Genomic DNA, 25,590 nt, shown 5'->3' with positions numbered 1-25,590 from the left:
GTGTGGCGCGAGTTGTTTACGAACCCTTACAAGCTAAAATCTCGCATTTGATTTTCGGCGGAATACATCCACTTTGAGCGAATTTATAGGGTATGCAGATTTGACGGATTTTCGTGAAATTTCGCCAGAACATTCCAGAGATAATGACAAACCAAAGTGTGTCGGGAAATTTTGATATTTAACACATTTTTTCCGTGGCGTCCATTTACGCAATACGCCTCGCATATTTTTAGCTACTCCAACTTTAGATGTGGATATCTAGACAACCAATCAGAATATCGAAAAAGCCCGACACACTGTTGTTGATTGATTCCTTGTGAATAAGGCTGTGCAGCCATTTCGCTCGTACCGCGGAATTCGATAGCCGATAAACTCAATGGAAGGAGCCTCGGTCGTTTCACGCCTTACCGCCTCCTGACACTTCCTAAAAGAAAGCATTGCTGAAATTGTATTTTTTTCGTAAAGTACATTTATTAAGCTTTCTTATGATATCTAGTTTGTTGGGGCTTTATTGAAACTGGCGCGCATACGATTTTTTTTCCCAAAGGGCACCCGCGAAGGTGGGAAGTAACCTTAAATGCTAATGTTAATACTGGCTGAAATTATGATTTGTTCTTTAATCTCTAAGGACCAGTCCTAGTACTGCAGTATACAGTTATTCCTATTTAAAAGAAGATCTCTTTTATCGTAGGACACTTTGCTCTACTTAAAGAGGATTAACCAGTTGACCTGCTTAAAATAAATAAATAAATAAATAAGTAAATAAATATTAAGTAAATTAAAAAGGCCCGATAAATCATTCAAATCCGAAAAAATACCAAAAATATTAATGGCAGTTAGTCCTAATAATTACCCAAGATTAAGCCTTCTCTTGCTCCCCTCTCCCGTCTCCAGTTTTTTTAAATTGACCCCAACTCCTCTGCACTTCAAGAATTCGCGTAGCCCTCGCAGCATTTCTTTCTTCTCCTCTAATTGGTAAATAATGACAACCAGTTGTCACGAGAAGTAAACTTGCATTAAAAAGTTACGTGGCACATTGCCGCGTTGGACGATTGTAAAACGTTTGTGTTTGTTAAACGACGAGCTGTTCTAAATGTTCTCCGTTTGTAGATTGTTGAATTTAAGCTGAAATATGTCGGCGAAGAAAGGCAGAAGTTCGTGTCCATTTTCAAGTGCGAAGAAAGCACCACGGCGAAAACTATTTCAAAGACATTCGATAAAAATTGGGCTGATGCATTAGCTTGCTAGCGACAAAGGCTCCTGCTTCGTGCAGGAGAAGTTGCTTGCGCTGGACGAGGAAGACGTTTGATATTATCTAAGCATTACTTGGGGAATATCACTGTAATATTCTCCAGTCTTAGCTTGGCATATTCAGTCACATGACGAGTTTAGACCAATCGCGCGCGAGCAAAAATATATGATGGATTACAATCTTTCGTAATCTGCAATTCTAAAGCTTTCAGAAAATATATGCTTTACTGGCGTCTGCGTCAAACGTCCAACCGTAAAGCAGCGCTAACGAATGATGACCATTACTCGGGCTTCCGTAAGAAAGCGCGAGTCATAAAATGCAAGCGTTTTGGTCGCCAAAAGGGGGATCGTGGTCCCAGGCGTTCCATGCGTAGACCTTGGAAACTGGAGACGAGAAACGCGACAATGCTCGCTCTTCGTGACAGAATGCGGTGTTTTGCGAAGACCTTTCTTGCAAGAATCGCGCCTTCTACGTTCATCTCACATACAAAGATGTCGATCGTTTTCGGAAAGGGTCGGTCCACGAATCACATTGTTTGAAAGCCAGCCAGGCAAGCAAAGTTCAGGCTCGAAACGTCCTCGTGAGTTTAAACTACCAAAACACTGACAAAAAATAGGCAGTCAATGACTGCATGTGGCTACTGCTGTTATTATTTAGAACATTGAAGCAAACCAAATCATATTGCAATAAAACGAGCTAAATACGAAAGCGTTTTTGGACTCGTGGCTCATTAAAAACATGCGATTTGTTACTTGCACCACCCAAAATACGTCGATCTCCAAAGTTGTAAAGATAAGACTTTCGGTAACTCGAATTGAGTATCTTACTTCCAAGTTAGTTGGCTTTCTAGTAGGGTGCTTGGAAAAAAAAAACGTGTGATTCTGGAGGCAAATTGCGCGGGAAAATTAAATCTTCGATTGTGCGGGGGATTGTGCTGGATTATTGACGAACCAATGTTCTTGCCAAATCCTACGGAAAATCTGCATTGACGATAGTTTAGCCAGTTATTTCACTAGTAGTTCAAATATATTCAGCAGTCTCAACAATCACCAATTCTGTTAGAAAACCGCGTCTGACTGCTAAAGAAAATCATGTTGCGTGACATGAACTAGACGATAGTGAAACCAAAATAAATAGCAAAACAGAATGCCGCATCTTCCCTTATAAACGAGTTCTTTCTTAAAAATACTCCTACCTTGATTCAATAAAAATATGTAGCTTGAATATTTCTTCATAAACTGTGTTAAGGGTCGCAAATTCTCGGAAGTTATCTGCAAAAAAACATAACTTGAAAGTTTATGGAAATTAAGTGCAATGCAATTTGCGCCTTGTCCTAGGACTGTTGTTTTCGCGAAGGAGTTTATCTATTCGCTCTCCAAAGGAGATAAGACTCTTGAAAAGGGTTTAAGATCGCAACACGGCAAAGATGTTCGGCTACACAATTCGCTTGGATCGCCACAACCAGCATGTACAATGTAATCGCCATAAGTTGTAAAATTAAAAGACCTGGAAAATTCTTTGCAAACAAGTTCTCCATAAATGTGTAGACAGCTGTGCTCGATTCTTGAACCAAGATGGTTTAAACTCACAACTTGCGACTGGATTAGGAGGATACTAAACGAAGCAACTTGAATAGTAAATATCTAAGCGGAACTCTTGTGCTAAAATATCCTGATTCTTTAATTTGTTTTTATTGTGTCCAATACGCGTTTTCGTAAAGTACGATTTGATACTACGGTACGAAGCCCACTTGGGAGGTTTGCTAAGCACTCAAGAAGCTTCTTTCGTACTTAGCAACCTCCCGCGTGCATCCATAACTCGATAGTTGCACGCTGCACGCTTACCATTTCTTAATTATCCTATGCCTTCCATGTACAAAATGGAAAACTTACGGTAAGTGTAACGTGACGTCGAATAAATACACGAAAAAAAGCAACTACAGCATTTGTCGTAACCACGCCCAGTTTCACTTCCTCTGTCCTCTCTCTGGATATGCAACACATAGCATAAATGGTAGCTCAGTTCTGGCGTTGATAAATTAGAATGATTTTTTCGAAATATTTGTTTTGCGTGCACGCGACAAGGTGTTGCAATTCAAAGCTTTTTTCCTCGCCCTTAGCTTGGATTTCGGTTTGCTTTTCAGCAAATCAGACTTTCCCCGAGCTTTACACAGCGGAAAGTGCAATTCGAGTAAATGACATGGTTCATCATTTTTGTATGAAAATTTCCTCGTCAAATCTGAAATTAGTGAAATGAAAAAACTGCGTGGAGCGCTGCAGGCTGGAAATCGGAAAATGGTCTACTGTAGATTCCTAACGGGAAACAACATCTTGGTCTGCAACAAGCCTAATTTTTAAAGAACGCTCTAGATCGCAAACTGGCCATCCTTATTTTACAGATTGATCAATATAAACATCATATTTTAGAGTTGTGGCCTTAAAGTCACGGTATTTTGGGGCTTGTTACTTAGTATTTATAACGTACGGTTCATAATTGACGTTCTCTTGACAAATCACACAGAAATGATCTTCTGATACTCTTGGGTTCAAACCATTAGGTTTATTCAAAATTTCGTCTTACATGTACATCCTTGCTGTATACTAAACCCCTGGATTCTAAACCAGGGAGTTAAATAAAAGCCTAACCTTTGCCAAGATAGCTTTGGGATAGCTGCTTCGATATATCAAGCTAAAAAAGACATGGGCCTAAATAGGCTTTACAAATGTTTATAAAAACTGAGAAATCTTATAAACTTAACGGACTGCATTCTAGATAAGCAGGTTTAACAAAAACCTAATGCACCATGACCTAAACTGACACGAACAACCACCAAAGAAATAAATATTTCTTCTGAGAATGGTTAGAACACCGATGCTTGAGCGAAGTGCGGTACTTTTACGACCACGTCAAAATTGCGAGTCTAGAACCTACAGATACGACTAAGAACACTACAGACAGATCAAGTTAGCAGACAGATTAGACCGTTTGAGCACACTAAGACGTCAGGCTTTTTTGCAATGTTGCAGTCAAAACGGCAAAAGTGTTCTGCCTTAAGAAAAAGAAAACAAACAGCAAACATTACAATCGAAACTATCTACTCAGTTTTATCAAACGGGAGATACAATCCGTAGAACTTTCGAACCTTAAAAGTAATGTAATTATATTGGATTAATGAGAGCATTTGCCATTATTTAAGCGAAACTCCAGTCATTTTACTGGTAATACATGTACTGATATGTAAGCTTTGATCGAGGAATTCATCCTTTTCTATATATATATATGTAACGCTGAGAAGGCATTTCTGCATGGTTGCTGATTTTGTTGTTCCCACAAAGTCTATCGATATACGCCCGCTTCAAAAAAGGATACAAACCTAATTCGCGTGCTTCTTGAAGCAAGCATACAGCTAAAATACTCAAATATCAAACTTTACCTCCCCTTTGATGGTATAGAAGAGGAAAGAATGCTCGTTCTAATTTTGTTTATTGTTTCTTATTCTAACAAAGTTTAGAAAAATACGTTTAAATATCTTGCATCTTCTGCATAACTACTTACTGGCTACATGTAACTAGCACTATCTAAAACATCAATCCTGCATCGTACCCTTTTGCTGTCAAGATATGCAAACGATAACACGATGCATATCTCTATGATCTAGAACATCAAATCTTCCACATTCTCGTAGAGTTTCTTGTCATAATCTTTTAAGTTGATGAACCTCTGTAAAAAATAAGATTCAAGTCACTTAATGGGTCACTTCAGAGTGGTTTAGTACTTCTTAAATTATAGTCCAAACTCGCTAAAAATATCACTTTTTCGAAAATAATTTTACAAAAGACGAACGACAGCAAACTTTGATCCAGAAATGCCTTTGTACTGTGCGTGGATTTAAGTTTGAAAACACACAAAAGGTGACTGCATTCACTTATTTTTCAAACAGTTATAGCTTATGTGAAATAATAATTATTCATGATAAGCATATATTTTGCGATTAACTTGAAAAATCACTCATGTCGTCGACAAGAGAAATGCCACTGAAAAAAGAAATCGGGAATTTTAGGAGAGAGCGGATGTTCACAGGTTACCTGGTGCTGGTTCTCCATTTCCTTCAATTCATCTCTAAGATTCTCAAACGTTGGGCGATCATCAGGATCTTCTCGCCAGCAGTCTTGCATAATCTTATAACTGCAAAATGATACTGATTTAAAGAGATTCGTGCATATATAATTTTATATAAAAGGTCAAAATGAATTACCAGGGAAGAACTGGACTCATTAGCTATCAAAGCTTTGATAAAAGCTTTTCAATTTGGTTTTACCACGGCTATATAATCCCCAAAGTACTTACAGAGTCTCATCCACATGGCTTGGTTTAGGCATCCTGTAGCCACGATTAAGGTTATCTGCCATTTTTCTGGCATCCATCCGCGGGTAGGGCGAGCCACCTAGACAGAGGCAAAGAACACCAAGCTAGAGTCAGCCTTCGTGAATTCCTGTGCGATAACTGTCACCAAACCTGAATTAACCAGTAGAATGCAATTACAGCGGAACCCCGCCTTATGGTCACCTCGTTATTACGCCCATACATCATCTTATGAGAAAACCCTGTTAATGCGGCCACCCCGTTCATACGGGCAACGACCACATTCTAAAATTCAAACTTTTATAACCCTTTATAATTTTACCCCGTTTATACGTCCAATCAAACTAGTCATGTTCTTTTTTCCATTGTTAATATCGTATGTACTGATTGAGGGTTCTTTTTTTTAATTATATCTGCATTTCAGGTGCGTACTTAAGAACAGTTGTTTAGAAGTGCAATTGTGATCTAACTGGGACCTGGTCACGTTGTGAGTTCGTACTATACCCGTAGATGATGAAGAATGCAAATGAATATATGAATATATGAAAGATCACATATTGGAACTGCAGAGAAAGATGAATAATATTATCATGTGATATATCCGTTAAGACCTCACACAATTTGGACCAATCAACTTTTAATGGCCCGTCGGTTACCGTAATAACGGGGTAATAAACATAACAATCCGTTTATTAGAAAACCTGTGCCACAATACAACACTGAAACATACCTATGGTAAAGATCTCGTAAAGTACAATTCCAAAACTCCACCTATGTTTCAAAACCAAAACAACGGTTGTTATATATATAAAGCTATGGGCTATGATTCGCAAGTCGTCTATAGTTCAATGATGTCTAACGAAATACAAATGAATCCTAATCCATACTTTTACAGTATTCATTGTTTTTGTTTCTCTGTTTTTACTCACACATCACTTTTTGTAGTGTATCGTCCAAACAAGAGTGCTTCATAAGCAGTCCATTTAACTGGGAGTCGGCTCTTAAAAGTCAGAGAAAAATAACGTAAAACGAGTGAGTACAGAAGCTAGAGAAGAAGTCCTAAAGCTTCTCAAAAATTGATATGCGAGAAAGCTGCATGCAGCAGGAACCTTTGTCTTCCTTTCGTATATGTTTTCCTGGTTCACGTCTCTGGCCATTCCAAAGTCGGTTACTTTGCACGTTTCTTTTTCCCCAACCAAGACGTTACGAGCGGCAAGGTCGCGGTGAATGATCTAAAAAAGACAATGACTTCATTTGCCATCATTGAGTTAACAAATACTAGACGTTCTGAAAGTCCTTCGTAGTTGTAGGTGGTCCCGTTGCGAAAGACCGAGCTTGCGCTCTCCGTCGCTTTATTCGCACCGATCAGCTCTTGAGCCTAGTGGAAACTTTTCCTTTCGACCAAGGTTCAGCTTGTGAGTTCACCTGAATAGATACATACAATTAAAAACATCTTCCCGGGTTCTCTGGTTTTTCATTCCTGAACAAGAATGAACACTTCTAAATTCGACCTGAAATTAGTAAAAGTGACACTGCTACCTGCTTTTTTCATAACTTACATTTCTTGAAGACAAATAACGCATCCCGTCAGCTACCTGCCAGGAAAATTTGATTAACTGCTGTGACGTCAGACTTGTTTTCGGCTTGACATCAGGGTCTTTGAAATACGCGTCATTCAAGCCACGGCTCTTTCTTAGGTAACCCAGGAGATCACCATACGGGACATATTCAATGATGACAAGCAAAGGATCTACGACGCCAAAAAGGTCCAATTGTAAATATACTTTAGCTAATTTGATTGATGCTTGGAAATTATAATATTAAACATAGTTATTTATAATTATCTCCTTCGTATTAATGATTCGTACAAAAACTAACAAATTAACAAACCCCTTTACGATTATTTCATCATATCTAAGATCAAAAAAACAATTCCAGGCAAATGTGATTTCAAAACACCAACTCAAATTTATCAATCCTCGATGAAGACAGTCAGTCAATACCAGGGTTCACCCAATTAGTAGGTACTTTTTTATACTGCTTGATGGAAAGAACGTTATGACCTTATGGGTTGATAGCTGGGTTGATACCCAGCTATCAACCCCAAATCGCTTACTCTGGAAGCCAGTACACAGACGATTTGGTAACACTATATTGCGAAACTATTTTGTATAACAAAGGATCTTTGTGATATCACTTACCAGATTCAGTGACACACCCCAGTAGCTTGATAACGTAAGGATGAGGCTTGAGTTTCTTCATCAATTCAAGTTCTGACAGCAAGTCTTTTCTTTCCGTCTCAGTAGCGTTGTCTACAATATATAAGTTTACCCACAACTCAAAATTAAGCATGAGAGTGCATGTTGTCTATTATTCTTTATATAATAAGCCAAGTTATTCTCGCATTTTGATTGGTTCTCGCCTATGATCTATTAGAGGACAGACGCACGATTGACGTCATCATTACAAAGTTTTTCCCTCCGTGTTTAAAAATGGCGGAAAGTTTTGAGAATTTAGATAATATTTTACATGATTGGGCAAAAGATAAGGTACAAAAAAGTATTGTCGATGCATTGCACGGGTACGAGAAGCATAGTCTAGCTAGAAGAAGAAAGATAAAGCCGTTCCGTTTTCAGAAAATGGCTCAGAAAAAATACTCGAGCAGTCTCAGTCGGCAGTCGAGCGAGACTAAACCAAACACAAAATTTATCGTGGTAGGCCGAGAACCATTGCGTTATCTCGAATTTAACAAACCCAATAAACAAAATGTTTACGAAATTAATTTATTTAAAAAATTCAACTTTTCTCAGTCTCAAAATAATTGTTGACACACTGATTGATGTCAGGAATGAAACATCAAAACATTAAAATCAGTTAAAATAAGAAAACACATAACCTTGCTTTCCGATGCGAATGTTCTAGTCCGTTTCAGGGCATAGCAGCGAGCAAAGTACAACTGACGGCCAACTGTATCGCAGCTAAAAGGTGTCTCCGACACTATTTCAAACTGATTAGAGAACCAACAACCACAGAGGACACAAATTTTCACCGTCACTAACGCTCCTTTCCGTTCAAAACTCGAATCGAATGGCCTCCAGGTTGACCACAACCGCAAGTTTTCCGAGCGTATTTTTCAACTCCTGCAATATTCAAGGCAACATCCACGCTTTTCGGCTCACAGGGCTGCTCTGATGACAAAAACTGACTTGACTTATGCAGCATTTTCTTTAAGATTTGTAGATTTCGCAGTTGAATTCTGCTTTCACTGTAAGTCTTCATTCCACGAGAAGCGACGCTCGAGTCAAGTTTGACAGTGGCGTGATTTTCCTGGACCAATCACAATTCTTTGCTACGCATAGCAACCAATGAGATAGCTTCATTTTGTATAGACAACAGATTACGTCAAATGGCATCAGTGACACACTCGGCTATCGCCTCGTGTGCCACTTTTTTGTTCTTACCGCATTTTGACGTCATCTCTGACCTATTACTGAACAGACGCACGACAACATGGAATCTATTTGTTAAGTAGTACACAGAACGTACCTTTCAACATTTTAATCGCCACTGTAATTGCTCCGTCTCTCCCTCGAAGCTGTGAAGCTTTTCCTTGCGCCACTTGTCCAAAAGCACCCTTACCTATTATCTTTTCAATAATTATATTTTCTCTTGGAACTTGCCATGAACGCGTTCCAGGGTGCAGTGGAGCATATTCATTTATTTCTAAATAAGGTGATATTCCTGGGCCTGTTCCTCCTGAGGACTGTGCAACTTCCACTAAGGCCATGTATTGCCTTGCACCATGATGGTTAGTAGTGTTAACGTTTTCATTGCTTCCTTCAGTTTCCATTCCCTCGTTCTGAGTTTGAAAGAAGAAAAACCACACTTAGCTTAGTTTTGTTGGTGAGGTGAGGAGTGGCATGGCGTGTGGGGGTGGTTTAAGGACGCTGGGCGGCGTCTTGCCGGTTAAATTTTTACATTTAGCTGGAACTAGTGGTGGGTGTTTGGAGGCACCCCAAACCACATCTCCGTACAGTTCTATTTCTACTGCTGGAATACTTTTGGAAATATGTAGAGGAAAGGTAACTCCTTTTTGCACTCTGAGGGAGGACTCCAGCCTCACCTAATTCCTATTAGTTTATTAAGCCAGGTCTGAGGGGGTGGAATCTGCCAGATCTATCTAGAAATTATACCAAATCTCGTCAGTCTAAAAACGTGAACAATTGCAGCTCACTGACCACTTCCTTCTACAAGGTCATGAAAACGTTACTCTTGAAGGTTATTTTCTACAGAATTCTGTTCTATTGTGGCGAGAAAAGTGCATGTCACTAATATGCGCAAATAGTTAATTTGCAGAAAAAGTTCATTAAAGAATGTTGCGCCTTCTTAGCCACAGATTTTCTATCCCCTGATCTCCCTGATGGTTTAGCGTTTCTCAATCAAACAAGAGCAATATTTAGATATTGATCCAACGATGTCAAAACACGAACAAACCAATTCCACGCCTCCTGAGAAGTTTAAAAGCCCATATTTCGACTGTTCCAGCCCACGCCTAGCAAAGAACAAACCTGTAAAGCTTCTTCTTATGTGAACATACTGCGATTTCCTGGTTATGTTTTGACAGGCATCTCATATAAACTTATATAAACTTATATGTTGGCAAAGTACAACTCCAAAGTAAGTATCAATACTTACTATTTGAGGTCCCCTTTCTTCCACAGCAATTACTTCTAGGCTAGAATCAAATAACAAATCCGGCATCAGCAGCATAATTTTGATTTGAAAATGATAAGAGCACGTAAAAGTCGCAGCAACTGTACGTTTAATTTTGTATGTGAACAAGCTTTCTGATGACAGGAAAGCAGTTGGCGCCCTCCTAAGGAGAGTAGTTAGTTTTCAGTAGTTAGTTTGCGTGTCTTTCCACCTGAAAGTAATTGTATTGCTTCTCTCAGTCAAAGGTCAGTACCCACTGTACATTTCAATGGCAGAAATACAACATTAAATGGTGACGCATGTACAAGCATCGTTACATTGAGCTCATTAAAAAAATTTTTATCGATGGCAGCAATGCCTCTATGAGAAAGAACATAAAAGTAAAGATTGTAAGTACATTTTGTGGACGTACTTCTTTCAAAACAGCCTTCTACTTTCGTGAAACCAGAAACACTGCCGGAAAAACCGGTCAGTAAAATACGTTTACAATTAAGTCTAGCACGTATGTGAGGTACTTTCCAGCTAGTTTGCAGTTTTAGCCGGAAATTGCCTTGCATCCTCATGGATAGCAATGTCATTCAAATGAGAAAATCTGAGCGTGAAAAGGGCTATCGATAAATAACCTTTGACATCGATGTCAACTTACCGATTATCTCCTCGACCTAAGAAGTGTAAAGAGAAATAGCCATTTAATTATGAAAACTTTTGGGGACTACCTCACAAGGCATCCTATACAGAATCTGCCATGCTACATGATTAATCAGTAGATAACCATTTTTTTTTAATGAGAATCTTAAGAGTTCTGGTTACCTACTGTCAGTTCTTCTTTTACTAAGCCTCACTTCAAGCCTAATCTAATGAACCAAAGAAAACTACCATAACCAACCACAATGTATGGATGTGATAGTACATGATTTTACTTACCTTTCCGGCGCTTTACTGTTATGTATATGATGAATAAAGAGAACAGCAGGACGAGAATTCCGATGACTGTCCCATATATAACGTCTTTACTCACTTTCTCTGGTTCAGATGGAATAGATGGTGAAAAATCTAGATTTGAATTAAGTTACGTTACATTTAATCCTAAAATGTAGCATCACCAGTCGTAGCTGCAAAATATTATTCAATTTAGATAGCACTGAGCCAATTGCCTTGTCATGGGCGCTCTAAAGCAACAAGGTGATTTAATATGAAAAAGGCTGTTGAATTCTGGCTAATAATAACAATTATTGGATCAGGTTTCTGTGATATCCAGAATAAAGATTGAGGTAGAAGTTTCGGCTTCGGCTGATAACCTTTACCGAGACCTTGATTACTCTGGATATCACAAAAAAATGGAAGCCATGTTTTTGCTTCTTCAGTGACGGCAAGCAACACAAAGCGCGCGAGCTTGACATTAGTACCCTTAGATATCATACACCGTGGTCATACATGACATGATTACCCGTGACCTTGAGGTCCTTGACACGATTATTGTATAATCTGCAGCTACATGACGTCACAGGCGCTGATTTCGAAAATTCACTGTACGCTTTCGGCCAATCAGAAAAGAGATAGTGATTTCAGTGTATTATAATGAAGTTTATCCTCCTCTGTGTCACCTCGCGATAAGACCAAGGTATGCAGCCTTGGTTTACAACGTGTTTGGTGTTTTAAGAGTTACGTACAAACGGTTAACACAGCGGAAAAAGTGGCTGGTTTGTTGACCTGTCGAAAAGATTAGTTCAGTTAAGTCTTCACAAGTTTTGCTGGAAGGTTCTGAGCGGAAGATTCACACTGAAGTGAATTACCAAATTGCGGTAACCGACTCTTTGATGATTAGTATTTTTTGGGAGCTCCGCTTTTAGCCTTGACTAAATATATATAGTACGCTGGACAAAACTCTTCTGGCTCGACGCCTTATGACAGAAAATTGAAACAAGAAAACAGATGCAAATATTTTTGTGATTGTCTTACTTCTTATTAAATTTCACACAAGGAAACTTATTTTCATATAGATCACGCTGGGAAGACTTACGTTAAAGCGTATCTAAATTTGCGGACTGAATCACAAAAGTACGGAAAATGGTGTGACTTCTGAGAATAGAATAGTTAGGATTTTTTTCATGAATTCGACGACACGGCATGAGGAAGGATCGATAATCCATCTAGATAGCACTACGATCCTGTTATACATGATCGGTTTGGAGAATCAAAGATTCAATTAGTTGTGATACTACCACCAAAGGGCCACAAGGCAACCAAACAGCTAGAGTTATTTCAAGCGTTTATGCCAGAAAATGCGAGAAAATGGCAAGCTCCAGGTAGATAAGCCCAGAAATAGGTCCGGAAACTTTCCTAAAAGCATAAATAACAGTTCCTGAAGTTCTTCTTTTGTGTAATTGTGGCTTGTACGAAGCGAGAGCTACAGACTGCCATCTTCAAAACAGGTGGAAGAACGATCTAGTGTCAAGAACAGTTTAAAGACTTGAAAGAAGATCAGTTTATGAAAACGGTATCGTATTTCAGTGGTCAAATAAGTTGTAAGTCTTTCTCATGATTCCTTGTGAAGTTCTTGAAAGCCACCAACACGTCCAGATGTCTTTAGAAAAACAATCGAATGTGCTTCTCCTTCACTCCTTCGCTCCTTCGCCCCTTCGCCCCTTCGCCCCTTCGCCCCTTCGCCCCTTCGCCCCTTCGCCCCTTCGCCCCTTCGCCCCTTCGCCCCTTCGCTCCTTCCCTCCTATAATCCGGCAGTCAACTTTGAGACAAGAGCAAGTTTTCGATCTGTGAGAAGGGTTGTTGTTATTTGCCCCTCTTAGATTCATTATTAATGCATCTAAGACACTGTTAAGTTGCATGATAGGCCCCTGTTGTTGAAAGTGTTAACAAAACAAACCACGCCATCCGCTGGATAGTGATTTATCTGGCGGCGGATAGCATTATCCACTTTTTAAACAACCCTGGCCAGGTGTTCAGGTAATGGCCTTTTTGAATTCGTTTTTATCCAAAACGGTGAAAATAGTAAAACCCCGTTAACACGACCATGAAATCAGGTTGCCATATTAACGTGTTTGTTTCTAGGGCGTGGTTCAGATTCAGTTCTCTTCTAGAAAAATACATTAATATGGCGATAATTAGAAATGGTGACCATTAAATTAATCTAACAGCCATTATGCTACTTCTATAAGTTTTTTTTTTGGATTAAAAAACCATGTGCCGTCTTTGTGAAGTGATAACCTAAGTACCTCGTTCCGATACATTTTAAAACAGAAATAACTGCTGAGAGAATGAAAGATGCGAATGCAGCCATAAATGACTACTGGAAAAATGACCTGAAAAAATTTCAGGCTCTGAACGAGAATCGAACTCACGACCTTTGCGTTACCGCTGCAATGCTCTACCAACTGAGCTATCAAAGCCACATGAGAGCGGTCGTGTGTGAGTTCGGCCCTATATGTTCAGCGGACTTAATACTCGGCTCAAGTATTTCAGGCTCTAAACGGGATTCGAACCCACGACCTTTGCCAGGTCATTTTTCCAGTAGTGTTATGGCTGCATTCGCATCTTTCATTCTTTCATTATTTAATTGCTACTGTTGGACATCTATTACTAAGAAATAACTGTGATTGTAGCTCAAGTTCACTCACTGTGTACAATGATGGAGAGGTGTTTAGTCACAGGCCTTCCAACACCATTGTCTGCAGTACATCTGTACAGTCCCTCGTTCTGTTTACCGGTGATTGTCAAAGGGAAGGACACAGGACTGTTGTCAGAAACTTTTGTCCAGGTAATGCTTGGTGTTGGATAACCATCTGCTGTGCAGTTCAGACTCACACTGTCACCTTTAATCAGTGTCTGGTTACCAGTAATGTGTAAAATTTTTGGTGCAACTTTAAAAAGAGAAAAGCATATTTTACAATCGTAAAGAAATTGATAATATCATAACAAGTGAAAGAATACGTCATAACTATCTTCACAATTCAAAAAAAAAAGAAATAAATACATTGTCAAGGCTTTTCGTTACTTCCAGTGGACATCTCTTAAAGGTTCCGTAATCCGATCTGTTTTACGGTTCTAAATTTTCAGTGGCTTCTGTCCGCGTTCATCAGAGTTACAATGTTAAAGGTCTAGGTGACCCTGAGGAGTTCACCTATCTAGGGCACTAGGCTAGGATGATAGTACACGTTAATTTCGTTAAAAACACATTGCAAACTCCACACTTGAATCTATAAAAGAGCACTGTTTAGTGTTATATACACTGGGTAACATAACAGCAAGAAAAGGACTCATAAAATATTCAGCTGCTTACACTGCATGACAATTCTTGTTGTCTCTGATGCATTGCCACACTGATTACTAGCGTCACACTTGTATTCTCCAGCTTTACTTCTGTTGATATGGATCAACACCAGCTCATTTCCATCTATACGCTCATGACTACCAACCTTCATCCAAGACACCATTGGTGGAGGAATCCCAGATGCATAACACGAATGAGTCACACTACCACCCTCTGTTACTGTGTTAATTTTTGTTGGCTGTACGGACGCAGGCACTGTGAAATCAAAATGTAAACAAAATAACAAACCATGAATCATTAAACCAAGAAAAGAACAACGATTGCACTGTGGGAGCGCCGGAAGTACTCTACGTAAGTTTTTTTTTTCCACTTCTTTGAATAATAGCTTACACAGTTAACAAAGGATATGTTTTATTTGATCAGGAATTTACGTTCAAAAGAACTTATTTTGAAATTTATGCCTGTAGACTACAATTCTGGATCATTGGATAATGCGATTCAAGAGTTTTCATTGACTTCGCCATCATGGCATATGAGCATCATGTAAATACATGATGATGTGAACAGTGTATTGTATTTAAACTGAACCTTATTTTGCCCAGGAATTATTGATTGAAAATGCAAGTTGTGTGACCTGAAAACATTCAGGTGCATTATCAACGACACTAACTAATATCTTGTTTACCATTAACAGTAACAGTAACAGTTTCACTTTGTCCTGTTCCCGCAGTGTTATTAGCCACACACTTGTAGACGAACACTCCACCGGTTGGCATTATTCTGTTCCACATTCCATGACTGTTACTACCATCAGTCACTACTGTATCATTCTCAAACAGTTGATAGGTATGTACTGCAGGGTTACCATTTGCAGAGCAGGCGAAGTTGATCACTTTATCCTGACAGACGTTTGTCTCATTTGCCACAAATTGGAAATTCTCTGGTTTGTCTAAAAAAGTAACAGACAAAGAACATTGAGCATTATTAATCATTATAATTCTTATGGCAAGTCTTGTGTTTGTTATCTGTCATCCATACATAATTGATACACTGTATATGTAATCTTCTCAACTAAAATGACATGTATACTGTACCATAGACTGTTCATGACTTGTATTTGGAATTTACAGAAACAAAAGAATCACCTATTGTACCAGTGCAGCTGATTTTAAGGGGAGTTGTAAGGAATGACAGATGTGGCAAAAATTATAATAATTTACATACACAGAACCCAAAAGACGTGTACGTGCATCAGTTTGCCGGTCAAGTGGCTGGTTTCAATGGTTATGACAGGACGCACTGCTTTTTTCAAATGTGAAACAACATAACTGGTCGCTCTGCACAGAGAAGTAGACTTCTATCACTTACAATTATTTGTAACACCCACTGGTGAGTGACTCGGTGACACATGCAAGTAGTACGTCACAGAGTGACACATAATAATTGCATATAAACGATGTTAGTCATTTAATGACACAGATTGAAGCATTTTTCCTCTGCAATTTAGTGCATATTCATGAGTGCTTCATTTTTTGAAGTATTTTGTAGTACACTTGTAACAATACATGAAGTCGAGTCTAGTGTAACTGAACGTGTTTTCTTTATACCTAGTTGCAGTTTTGAGGTTGATACATGTACTTTTACCTCTGAGAGCAAAGAAAACCATTATTTGGGTTTGCACTTCGATGAAGCCCTGACTTCGATGTTCTCGTCCAAAAGTAATTCTTACTAGCATGATAAATTAATTTAAAATTTCACTTATACAGTACAATCTTAGGCGTACATTTACCTTCAGACTTGGGGGGATGAGCTGCTTGCTCAAACAAATTCACACAATGCCAAATGAGCAAAGTGTTATAGAAATTATCATTTGACTCTATTTTGGCGAGGCAAACCTCAGATAAAGTAGCCTACAAGCCCTGAAACCTCCGATTCTTCCCAACTGCTGTGGCCCAAATAATGATCGTTTTCCCCAAAAACAGTTTGAAACTTTGCGGGGGGAAGGTTACAGCTCCCCCTCCACCTCCACCCCAACCCACAGGCCATATACTAATGTGTACAATAACATCATCTCTCAGAAATTCTGAAATTTAGATTTCTTCAAAAGTTCTCCCAAAAAGAAAAAAACCTTAACCTGTGTCTCAAAGGACGGATTAACCCAGTATTGGGAACAAATTATTTTTCATGCTGGTACTTGCATAACCACAGTCTATTTTCATGTACCTGGTTAACGCAACCTGTTGAAAAGTATTTGGACTGTTGAAATAATTATATTATTGAAAAAAATTTTATGCAATCCGATCTGGAAAAAAAAATGTTTGACTTGAGCCAAATTGGCACACTGCCTTGTAGCAGGTGATTTGTTAGACTGTTCTCGAAAAACGTTGAAGCAAAATTCGATTTTACAAGTGAATAGACGGAAGATCATATATTTGAACTGCAGGGAATTGAAAGATGTGAAGACATGATTGATCATTGCAGCTATAGACAGAACCTAAGCAGTCGTGAAATTAAAGCCTGCAAAACATTCAGGGTTGAATTGAAAGGGATTCGAACCCAGGACCTCTGCGACACCGGTGCAGTGCCCTACCAACTGAGCTGTCAAGCCAACTAAAAGCTGGTCACGTTGGGAGTTCGAAACATACCCGCAGCCAAAAACACGTCTTAACTCACCTAGCTGTGAAAAGTACAAACACATGTCTAATCTAAAACGAAACAGTCAGATTGAAGGTAAAAAAGTCTGTCACTTACACCGCACAATGAGAAATGTGCTTTTGGTGTCATTCCCACAAGAGTTGCTTGCTTCACACATATATTCCCCAGACTCACTCCTGTTGATATGTGTGAGCTCACGTGTGATTCCCATTGTACGGACTCCAGTCCTCACTTCTATCCATGTTACAGATAGTGTAGGACTCCCAGAAACATTACATGTTAAAGTCCTGCTTTCACCTTCTGTAACAGTGATGTTCTCCAGTGGATAAACAACTGCTGGGACTGTATAAAACAAATAGTAATCATTAGAATGTAAAGCTTTTTAATCTTCATCATAGAAATGCTTCCTAGCAAATTTAAATAATTAGGATGTTAGAGAACGTTGGAGTAACGAGGGCTGTGGCTAGCAAGGGTGTCTGGTCTAGATTTTATCCCGACATTTTGAAAAGCACTGTGAGTTGGAAAAATAATTTCTGTAGCACATATGCCATTGGGGCGTGGAATTTAAACCCAGTTAAAGTTAGAAAATTAATTTAAGGGTTACAAGACATAATTGTTAAAGACAATTTTTGTTAAGTGCTGTAAAGAAGTTAACGTTCTAATGACGAGTTCATTAAAAGCCAGAACCGTCCTACTGTGTCTGACGCAACAAACACAAGCTCTTCGGATACGAATTTTAATTTGGTAAACAAGACCCGGACATTGTCATATTTGGTTTTGAGAAGATTAGAGTAGCTGCATTCGTGCCATGAAGGACAAGGAGGTGTATAAGGGGAGGCCGGAAAACGGCTGCGCCATCAACTTATTACACAGCTTAGTAGCGAGAATAGATATGCTGCAATTTTAAGAACGATTATACACCCGCCATACAATTAAGCCTAACAAGCAAGCTAAGTAAAAGAAAAGAACTAAAAGAACTAGTGAAATTTATGATAGGCAGTCACAAGCTAAGGATTGAAACTGGTAGATATGATCAAATTCCGACGGTTAACAGACCCTACCTTATTTGTGAATCGAAGCAAATTGAAGATGAATCTCACTTTCTTATATACAGTGGAATCCCGATTTTCCGAACCTCTAAGGGAAACGAAAATTGGTTCTAAAAATAGGAGAGTTCGAGAAATCGAGGGTAAAATTACAGTGTTCGTCTGAGAAAAGGGAACGACTTTTGGTTCGAGTTATCGGGAGGTTCGTAAAAATGAGGGTTCGAGAAATCGGGATTCCACTGTATTGCAATAAATACTCTAAGAGATTAATTTCATAGAAAAATAGTTGGACTTATCATTCCGACTTTTGAACAGTTACAACGGAATCCCGATTTCTCGAACCCTCATTTTTTCGAACTTCCCGATAACTCGAGCTGAAAGTCGTTCCCTCTCCTCAGTCAAACACTGTAATTTTACCCTCGATTTTCCGAACTCTACGATTTTTTGAAGCAATTTTCGTTTCCCTTGGAGGTTAAAAAAATTGGGATTCCACTGTATCTTCTTTGCTAGCCATCGGTGAACTTATAACTTGTACAAATCATTATATTGATATTCAATTAGAAAAATTTATTTCATCTTGCTTTGATCTACGCAGTAGTCTTCCTTCAAATCAACCCCTTGCAACTTGATCGCTATATCATAAACTTATCATATGTTCATGAAAATCATTACTGTTTTAGTTTCAGTTTTAGTTTTAGTTTACAAAAGCTTTTGCAACACTGTATGTATTTATGGTCATGCAAATAAAGCTAGTTGTTGTTGTTTAACGAATGTAATCTTACGCTCTCACAATGACATATTTATTGCTCACGCATTTGTTCATTCCTTTTCCCTCAAGGGATATTCCAATTTTGTTTTTGTTTTTGTTTTTTGTTGCTTGTTTTTTAACGGGGTATGGGGGACATGCCTTCATAGCCTTCCAGAGGATCAAGCCTTCGGCGCGTGAACTTGCAAGACTTGCATCGTTGGTGTTAAAAGCCGGGCTACGGTCTTGCACATTTGCCATGAATTAGGCAACTTAATTTCATCATTAGTTCCGAAACTACAATGCAACTAACAAGCCGTAGGGCGATAAAACTGCCATTTATCCGTACAAACATGAGAGCTCCTGATTAAGTAGTGACTTTGCATCTAGGTGGTGCTGTACATGTGCTCAGACATGATGGTTACTGGTATTGTAATTATAACTTAAAGAGTCCATAAATTAATTACCATTGACGGTAACTGTAACATTCGTTTCACTTGTGCCTACAGTGTTGTTGGCCACACATCTGTACTTGAAGGTTCCTTGAGCTGACATCGTTCTCTTCCATACTCCAGCTGTGTCACTATCAGACTCTTGTATATCATTCTCAAACAGTTGATAAGTATCAACACTAGGTTTACCGTCCGCTGAGCAGTTGATAATGATGACATCACCCTTACAGATGTTTGAGTCATTTACCATTAACTTGACATTCTCTGGTTTGTCCATACCTAACAGAAAACATAAACGTAAGTCACAATATGAGTTTTATGCCTTTAACTGAGGGTCTTAATGGGGTTAACCGTCAACAGAAAAGGTACGACATTTTTTAATTAGCGGTTTTTTTTTTTTTTTTTTTTTTTTCAACCAGGGAACAAAACAGATGAATTGTTTACTCGAGTTAGCTGATTATTCCATACTATTGGATTTAGCTCGTCTCCTTTTGTTTTCGGGTTAGTGCTATTAATTTTCTGCTAGTGTGAAATTATATCTTGATGGAATTTTGGTAAATTTTCATTTAGGGGTAGATATTGGATGTCATAGTTATACCGGAAAAGAAGGCTGCCGCCAACATCGGAAAGTAAGGAGAGTGAGATAAGCTTCCATGGTCTTTTATCGTTAAAAGGGGTAAAGTCATGCTGTTTATAAATGATCTTTTTAATATACAGTATCACAAAAATACATTTATATACAAGTCCTTTTACTTCTCGTCTCGGGAGCAGGCGGTTAATACGTCCAGCGGTAACAAAAATCTAATTTTTAGCGTTCAAATTACATGATCGTTCATCTTTTGCTGTAGCGATCGCAACGATGCTATGGAAACCAGCCTTACGAAAAGAACTTGTTCGACGTTTTCTGAGCCAAGTGCCTCACCACTGACATGAAAAGCTCGAAATTACTAAAGAGCCCTTTTGTAACTACAAGTGCTGTAAATAAACGCTTAAATGGGGGTCTCAATGGGGTGAATCTTCAACCATCAAACGGCCTTAAAATTAACTTAACTAACTAAAATTAATTAGGTGCACAAGTCTGTCCCTGGACTGTTCCTGGCTGCCATGTCTTTGTACGCGAGTCATACAGGCGGATGTGTTGACCGTCATGTAGCGGTGGTAATGGTGCTCCAGCAGACCGGTTGTAGTACTGCGCCTGTTGTTTCTGTCGCTCATAAAGGCTTTCTTTGACTTGATTTCTATCAATACCGGTGAGGAGGGCTCTTTGTGCAATTGGTAGGGTGGTTCGGAATTCTCTGTTGTTGAGTAACTCTGCGGGTGACTTTAATTGGTGGTCAACTGGTGTTGTTCTGTAGGACAGTATTCCAAGGTACGGGTCCTCTCCTTCAACATCACACTTGCGTAGTGTATTCTTGACGGTCTGCACCATGCGCTCTGTAAATCCGTTCGACTGAGGATACAGTGGGGAGCTTGTGATATGTTCTACACCATATGATTCTGTAAACTGGGGGAACTCTCAGCGATTGCACTGAAAAGCACTTTTACGCTGGTACCTTGCTCAATACTAATGAAAACATTATCACTTTATAACTTTCTGAGCTATTTTGTCATTTTTCCTCTTCTTTTTCTTTCTATGAATAATCTCAAGTTACACATAACTTTAAGGGGCACAAAATTAGTTTATCTAGATGTGCCCCTCTCCTCTCCTTCCAATATACAATGTAATTCAATTTAAGTGATGTAATTTCTGTTTTATGTGTTTTTTTTTCTTCCTTACAACTATCGGTTACTATTTACTTTCTTTACGTTATATTTACATATCTTTGTATTAGCTAGGAATTAGAGGAATAAATAAATAAATAAATGAATAAAATTGCACTGTGGCCCATTGTCCGTTATGAGCTGGGAGGGGATTCCATGTTCTGCAAAGATGCTTTTCATAGTCTCTGATTTATTATGGCAAGGGAGGTGGTGCCAGTTAGCTTCCTAATGATAGGGAACTTGCTATAATGGTCAGATAGTAATAGATACTGGTGACCTCTGTATTCAAATAAGTCAGAGCTCAGCCTTTCCCACGGCCTACATGGCAGCTCTAGTTGTAGCAGTGGTTTCTTTTGCGTTCTCTTCTGGTGTTTCTGGCAAGCTTCACATTGGCTGACAAATTGGGCAATGTCATTTGTGATTCCTGGCCAATGCACAGCGGAACGGGCTCTAAGAAGGCATTTTTCCACCCCAAGGTGGCCCTGGTGGATGGTTTTCAGGATGTCTGGTCTTAGCGTACTACTAGCTTTAGTATAACCTCAGTGGCAGGGGACATTCATTTCTACTGTTTGGCTAGCCCTCTTTGATGGTATCTCTCAGTAGTGCCAGGGTGTTATCCTTTGATGTTTCTTCTCTTATTTGTTGTAGTTTGATAGGCGACGCTGGGAGCATCCAGGGCTGTGGAGTGACCCTGGATAGAGCGTCTGCGATGGGTACTTCTGATCTCTTGACATATTTCACGGTGACGTCGTACTTCAGGGCTCTTATGAGAAGCCTCTGCAATCTGGGTGGGCAGTGAGCGAGCTTCTTAAAAATGGACTCAAGGGGTTTGTGGTCTGTGTGGAGGGTACAATGTTTTCCGTAGATGAAGTAGTGGAATTTCTCTAGTCCCCACACCACCCCCAGTGTCTCTCTTTCCCTATTGCTGTAATTTTGTTCAGTCTCAGTAAGTGCCCTTGGAGCATAGCATATTGGCTGTCCGTGTCGTAGGAGGGCGGCTCCCAGCCCCTTCTGGGATGCGTCGGTCTGAATGGCTGTATCTACCTTCCGGTCGAAGTATCTCAGCACGCCCATGGACGATATTTCCTGTTTTACTGCTTGGAATGCATGGTCATGTTCTGGACCCCACACAAATGCTATTTTTTTCTTTGTCAGCTCACGAAGGGGTGCAGTGATTGTTGCCAACTGGCTTGAGTACCTCGTCTGGTAATTCACTAAGCCGAGGAAGCTCTGTAGGTCCTTGGCGTTGTCAGGGGTTTTCATGGCAAGTATGGCTGACACTTTCTTGTTGTCTGGCTTGACACCTTCGGGTGTCCAGGTGTGGCCGAAGAAACTCGCTTTGTCACACTTTAACTGTAACTTGTCTGAATGTCAGCGCTAAACTTAATTCCTTTCTCTCTGGCCCTCTCCATCAGTCGCAGTTGATTTTCATTATGTTCTTTGTCAGTGGATTCATAGACGAAATTGTCATCTGCAGTTCCTGTGACGCCCGGCAGACATTCTAGGGCGTTGTCTAGCTCCTTCTGAAAGACATTTTGTGACCCGATCAGACCGAAGGGGAGTCTCGTAAAGCGATACCTGCCGAAGGGGCTCTTGAATGTCGTCCGTAGCGAACTTGGTTTGTCTGGTGGGACATGCCAATACCTCTTCTTTGCAACGATGATACTGAAGAACTTTGCATCAGATAACTGGGCTACTACTTCGTCTACGGTTTTGATGTAGTAGTGTTCTCGTTTGACCCATTTGTTGAGACCACGAGGGTCTAGGGAAACTTTCACCTTAATAACTACTCCATCGCCATTTGTTGTCTTGCTCAACACGATACTGTTGACCCATTCTGTGGGTTCTTTCACAGGAACTATGGCACCAAGTTCTACCATTTGGTCAAGTTTATCCTTTAAAATCTTATGTAGATGAACGGGTACTGCTCGAGGTGCGTGAACGACTGGTCCTGCCTTAGGGTCTAACACTATGTGATATGGTTTCATGTTAAAAGTTCCAAGCCCCTCAAAGCAGTCTTGGAAATCACTGATAAGGCTCTCCCTGGTCAGGAGGGTGTATACCTTCTTCTCTTCAGTTGATTCTAGGCTACAGTTTACTTTCATTATGTCGAAATTCTCGCACGTCTTACACCCAAGTGTTGCTGGGCCTGGAGCATCTGTCACAGTGAAGGTTACCTTCTTGATGTTGCCATTGTGGTGTACGTAGAGTTGGCAACTGCCCGGAGTTTTAATCTGGTGGCCCCCATAGGCTGTAAGACGTTGTGCTGGGCCAAGGCGTCGGGCTGTTGGGTTGGGGAAGATTTGCTTGTAGTCTGCTTCTGATATGACATTGACCTCTGCGCCGGTGTCGACCTTGCAGACTGTAAATTGTAGCGTGTTTGTGAAAAGGATCTGCTGTGAGCTGAATCTTTGTCATAATCTTAGATCGGCCAGGCTGTTCCGCAGTGGTTTTGCCTTTGGGGTTTTCTGCGCTAAGTGCTCCTAAGAAGAGACTGTGCTGAGTCATCACGGGGAAAATTTACTGGGTGTTCGCTGCCATGATCACCTTGGCTGTGCTGGCCCCCTTGCACTTCACTCCATTTTGCCAAAGTGACCCCGGTTGTGACAGTTAAAAGAAAACACTCTACACACCGCTGGCTGGGCATCGCTGGCCTCGCAGATGCTGGCTATTACCGCATCGTTGACATCGGGTTGGGTCCCTAGGCGGTCTGTTCGGGGGTGTATCACTTTTAATGGACTTGTTTTGTCTTTCACTGAGCCTATCAACTTGGGTTGGGGGTACAGGGGCGTCCATGGCCCTGAGCTGTGCTTGGATAGCTTCTTCAGTGCGCGCTGTGTCCCGTGCTTTCTTGAATGTAAGGTCGTTTCCCTTCGTAATGCATTTCTTACGTACAGTTTCGTGGTCGGTGCCAAATACGAGGGTGTCTTTCATCATTTCGTCCTGCATCTCCTCCGGGTACCCGCAGTTTTGGATGCCTCTGTAAGGAAGGCGTTCAATGTTCGGCCATACTTGGGGCTGGACGTGCTCTTCGAAGCGTTTCCAGTACTCGCTAATGTTTTTCTTTTGTTCTGTCGTTAGGTTCCACGTATTGTACAGCTCAAGGCCGTAGTCTTCAGCCCATAACAGGAGATACATTTTTGCTCGGGAGCTCGTGGCTTCAATGGACCTTCAAACAACAGCTCGCATTTCTGTCGAGCTCGCTTAAATCTGGTCATGAGGTTTGGCCCGGTCGTCCAATCTATTTTCGGAGGTTCGAATCCGACTAGGTTGCTCATCTTAGTGGGTTTGGCCGGTGTAAGCCTTCAAGAATATCTGTTTGCTGTTTTGTGACACTGTGCCCACGAGTAAGGAGAGCTTCTAGATTTGCTCTCTTTTAGGGTAGATCCCGCTTCTGACAACCATGTGACATGACTACAACTGGTCAGGATGCCTTGAAGTATGCTTAATGCACTTTATAATCATCAACTTGTCAGTAAATTCAGCTGGCACGTCCAATATGGCGGACGGCGTAATAACAACAAGAACAGAATGCCTTGTGGCATAAATTAAATCACAGTCATGTTTACAGATCTAACTGCGTTCGGTCTACACTCACGACCTCGGTCAAGATTCTCCCATACAGACCTCCTGCTCAGTTGATGAGAGCTAAGTGTAAATTATTTTGCGCTTGAACAATACGTTTGTACGTGGCGTCATTTGCCATCACATGACGTCGTTAAATCCACCATCTTGGCCATCAAGCGAAACTCAGAAAATAGAATGAATTTGATGGAAAATGATCTAAAAATGGCACTAGAATTTAAAGAGGTTATGTACTAGTTCTACTATGTTTTCATAGGAAAACTGGAAAAAACAAAGACCTTGTAGGACGTCCTAGCGTTAATAAAAGCCAGAACTACTGATGCTGCCCGCTGTTAAACACCAAATTCTACTTTTTGAATATGAATTACTTTACCAATTAGCATCTTATAATAAGAATTTTTTTTAATCAGGTAACGCAAAAAATTCAAATGGATCTAACTCTAATTAACAGACGAAGATCATCGTCCCTTGCTCTTGTATACTCGCGTACTATCGTAGCTGCAGACACCTTCCATGTATCTTCAATGTGTTTAGTTTACGTTCAGCATTACCTTAATAGTAAACCATATCAATGCTCTCCTTTGGGCTAGGTCATTCCCGAACGGTAAATATGTAAACACTACACCAGACAATCAACCATTAGTGTGCACATCAATACTTTACTTACAATTAACATCCACAGAAATAATGCAATTGGGTGCAGTTCCATGTACATTCATACTGCTGATCTATAC

The 25,590-nt window shown here is 40.0% G+C and overlaps 1 protein-coding gene across 3 annotated transcripts; it reads right to left on the bottom strand.

Annotated features, from left to right (window-relative positions):
- Positions 1-3,796: 3,796 nt before the first annotated feature.
- On the bottom strand, positions 3,797-25,566 carry LOC145492295 (fibroblast growth factor receptor 4-like). 3 transcript variants are annotated; one of them, XM_081471710.1, is made up of 18 exons: positions 25,524-25,566; positions 19,526-19,789; positions 17,364-17,609; positions 15,298-15,561; positions 14,622-14,867; positions 13,960-14,202; positions 11,252-11,380; positions 10,974-10,989; positions 10,310-10,349; positions 9,161-9,473; positions 7,816-7,926; positions 7,174-7,364; positions 6,724-6,846; positions 6,544-6,614; positions 6,345-6,385; positions 5,600-5,696; positions 5,338-5,437; positions 3,797-4,972 (listed from the first exon to the last, which is right to left on the bottom strand). In XM_081471710.1, the coding sequence occupies exons 2-18, from the start codon at positions 19,785-19,787 to the stop codon at positions 4,907-4,909; spliced, it is 2,559 nt and encodes an 852-aa protein (XP_081327836.1). In that variant the 5' UTR covers positions 19,788-19,789; positions 25,524-25,566; the 3' UTR covers positions 3,797-4,906. The 3 variants fall into 3 exon arrangements, with proteins under 3 accessions (XP_081327836.1, XP_081327837.1, XP_081327838.1); XM_081471711.1 differs by having other exon boundaries at positions 11,252-11,350; XM_081471712.1 differs by lacking the exon at positions 7,816-7,926.
- Between the last annotated feature and the right edge of the window lie 24 nt (positions 25,567-25,590).

The sequence above is a fragment of the Orbicella franksi genome, chromosome 7, assembly GCF_964199315.1.
Source record: "Orbicella franksi chromosome 7, jaOrbFran1.1, whole genome shotgun sequence".
Lineage (NCBI taxonomy): Eukaryota > Metazoa > Cnidaria > Anthozoa > Scleractinia > Merulinidae > Orbicella > Orbicella franksi.
This window is presented reverse-complemented; position numbering and strand designations above follow the sequence as displayed.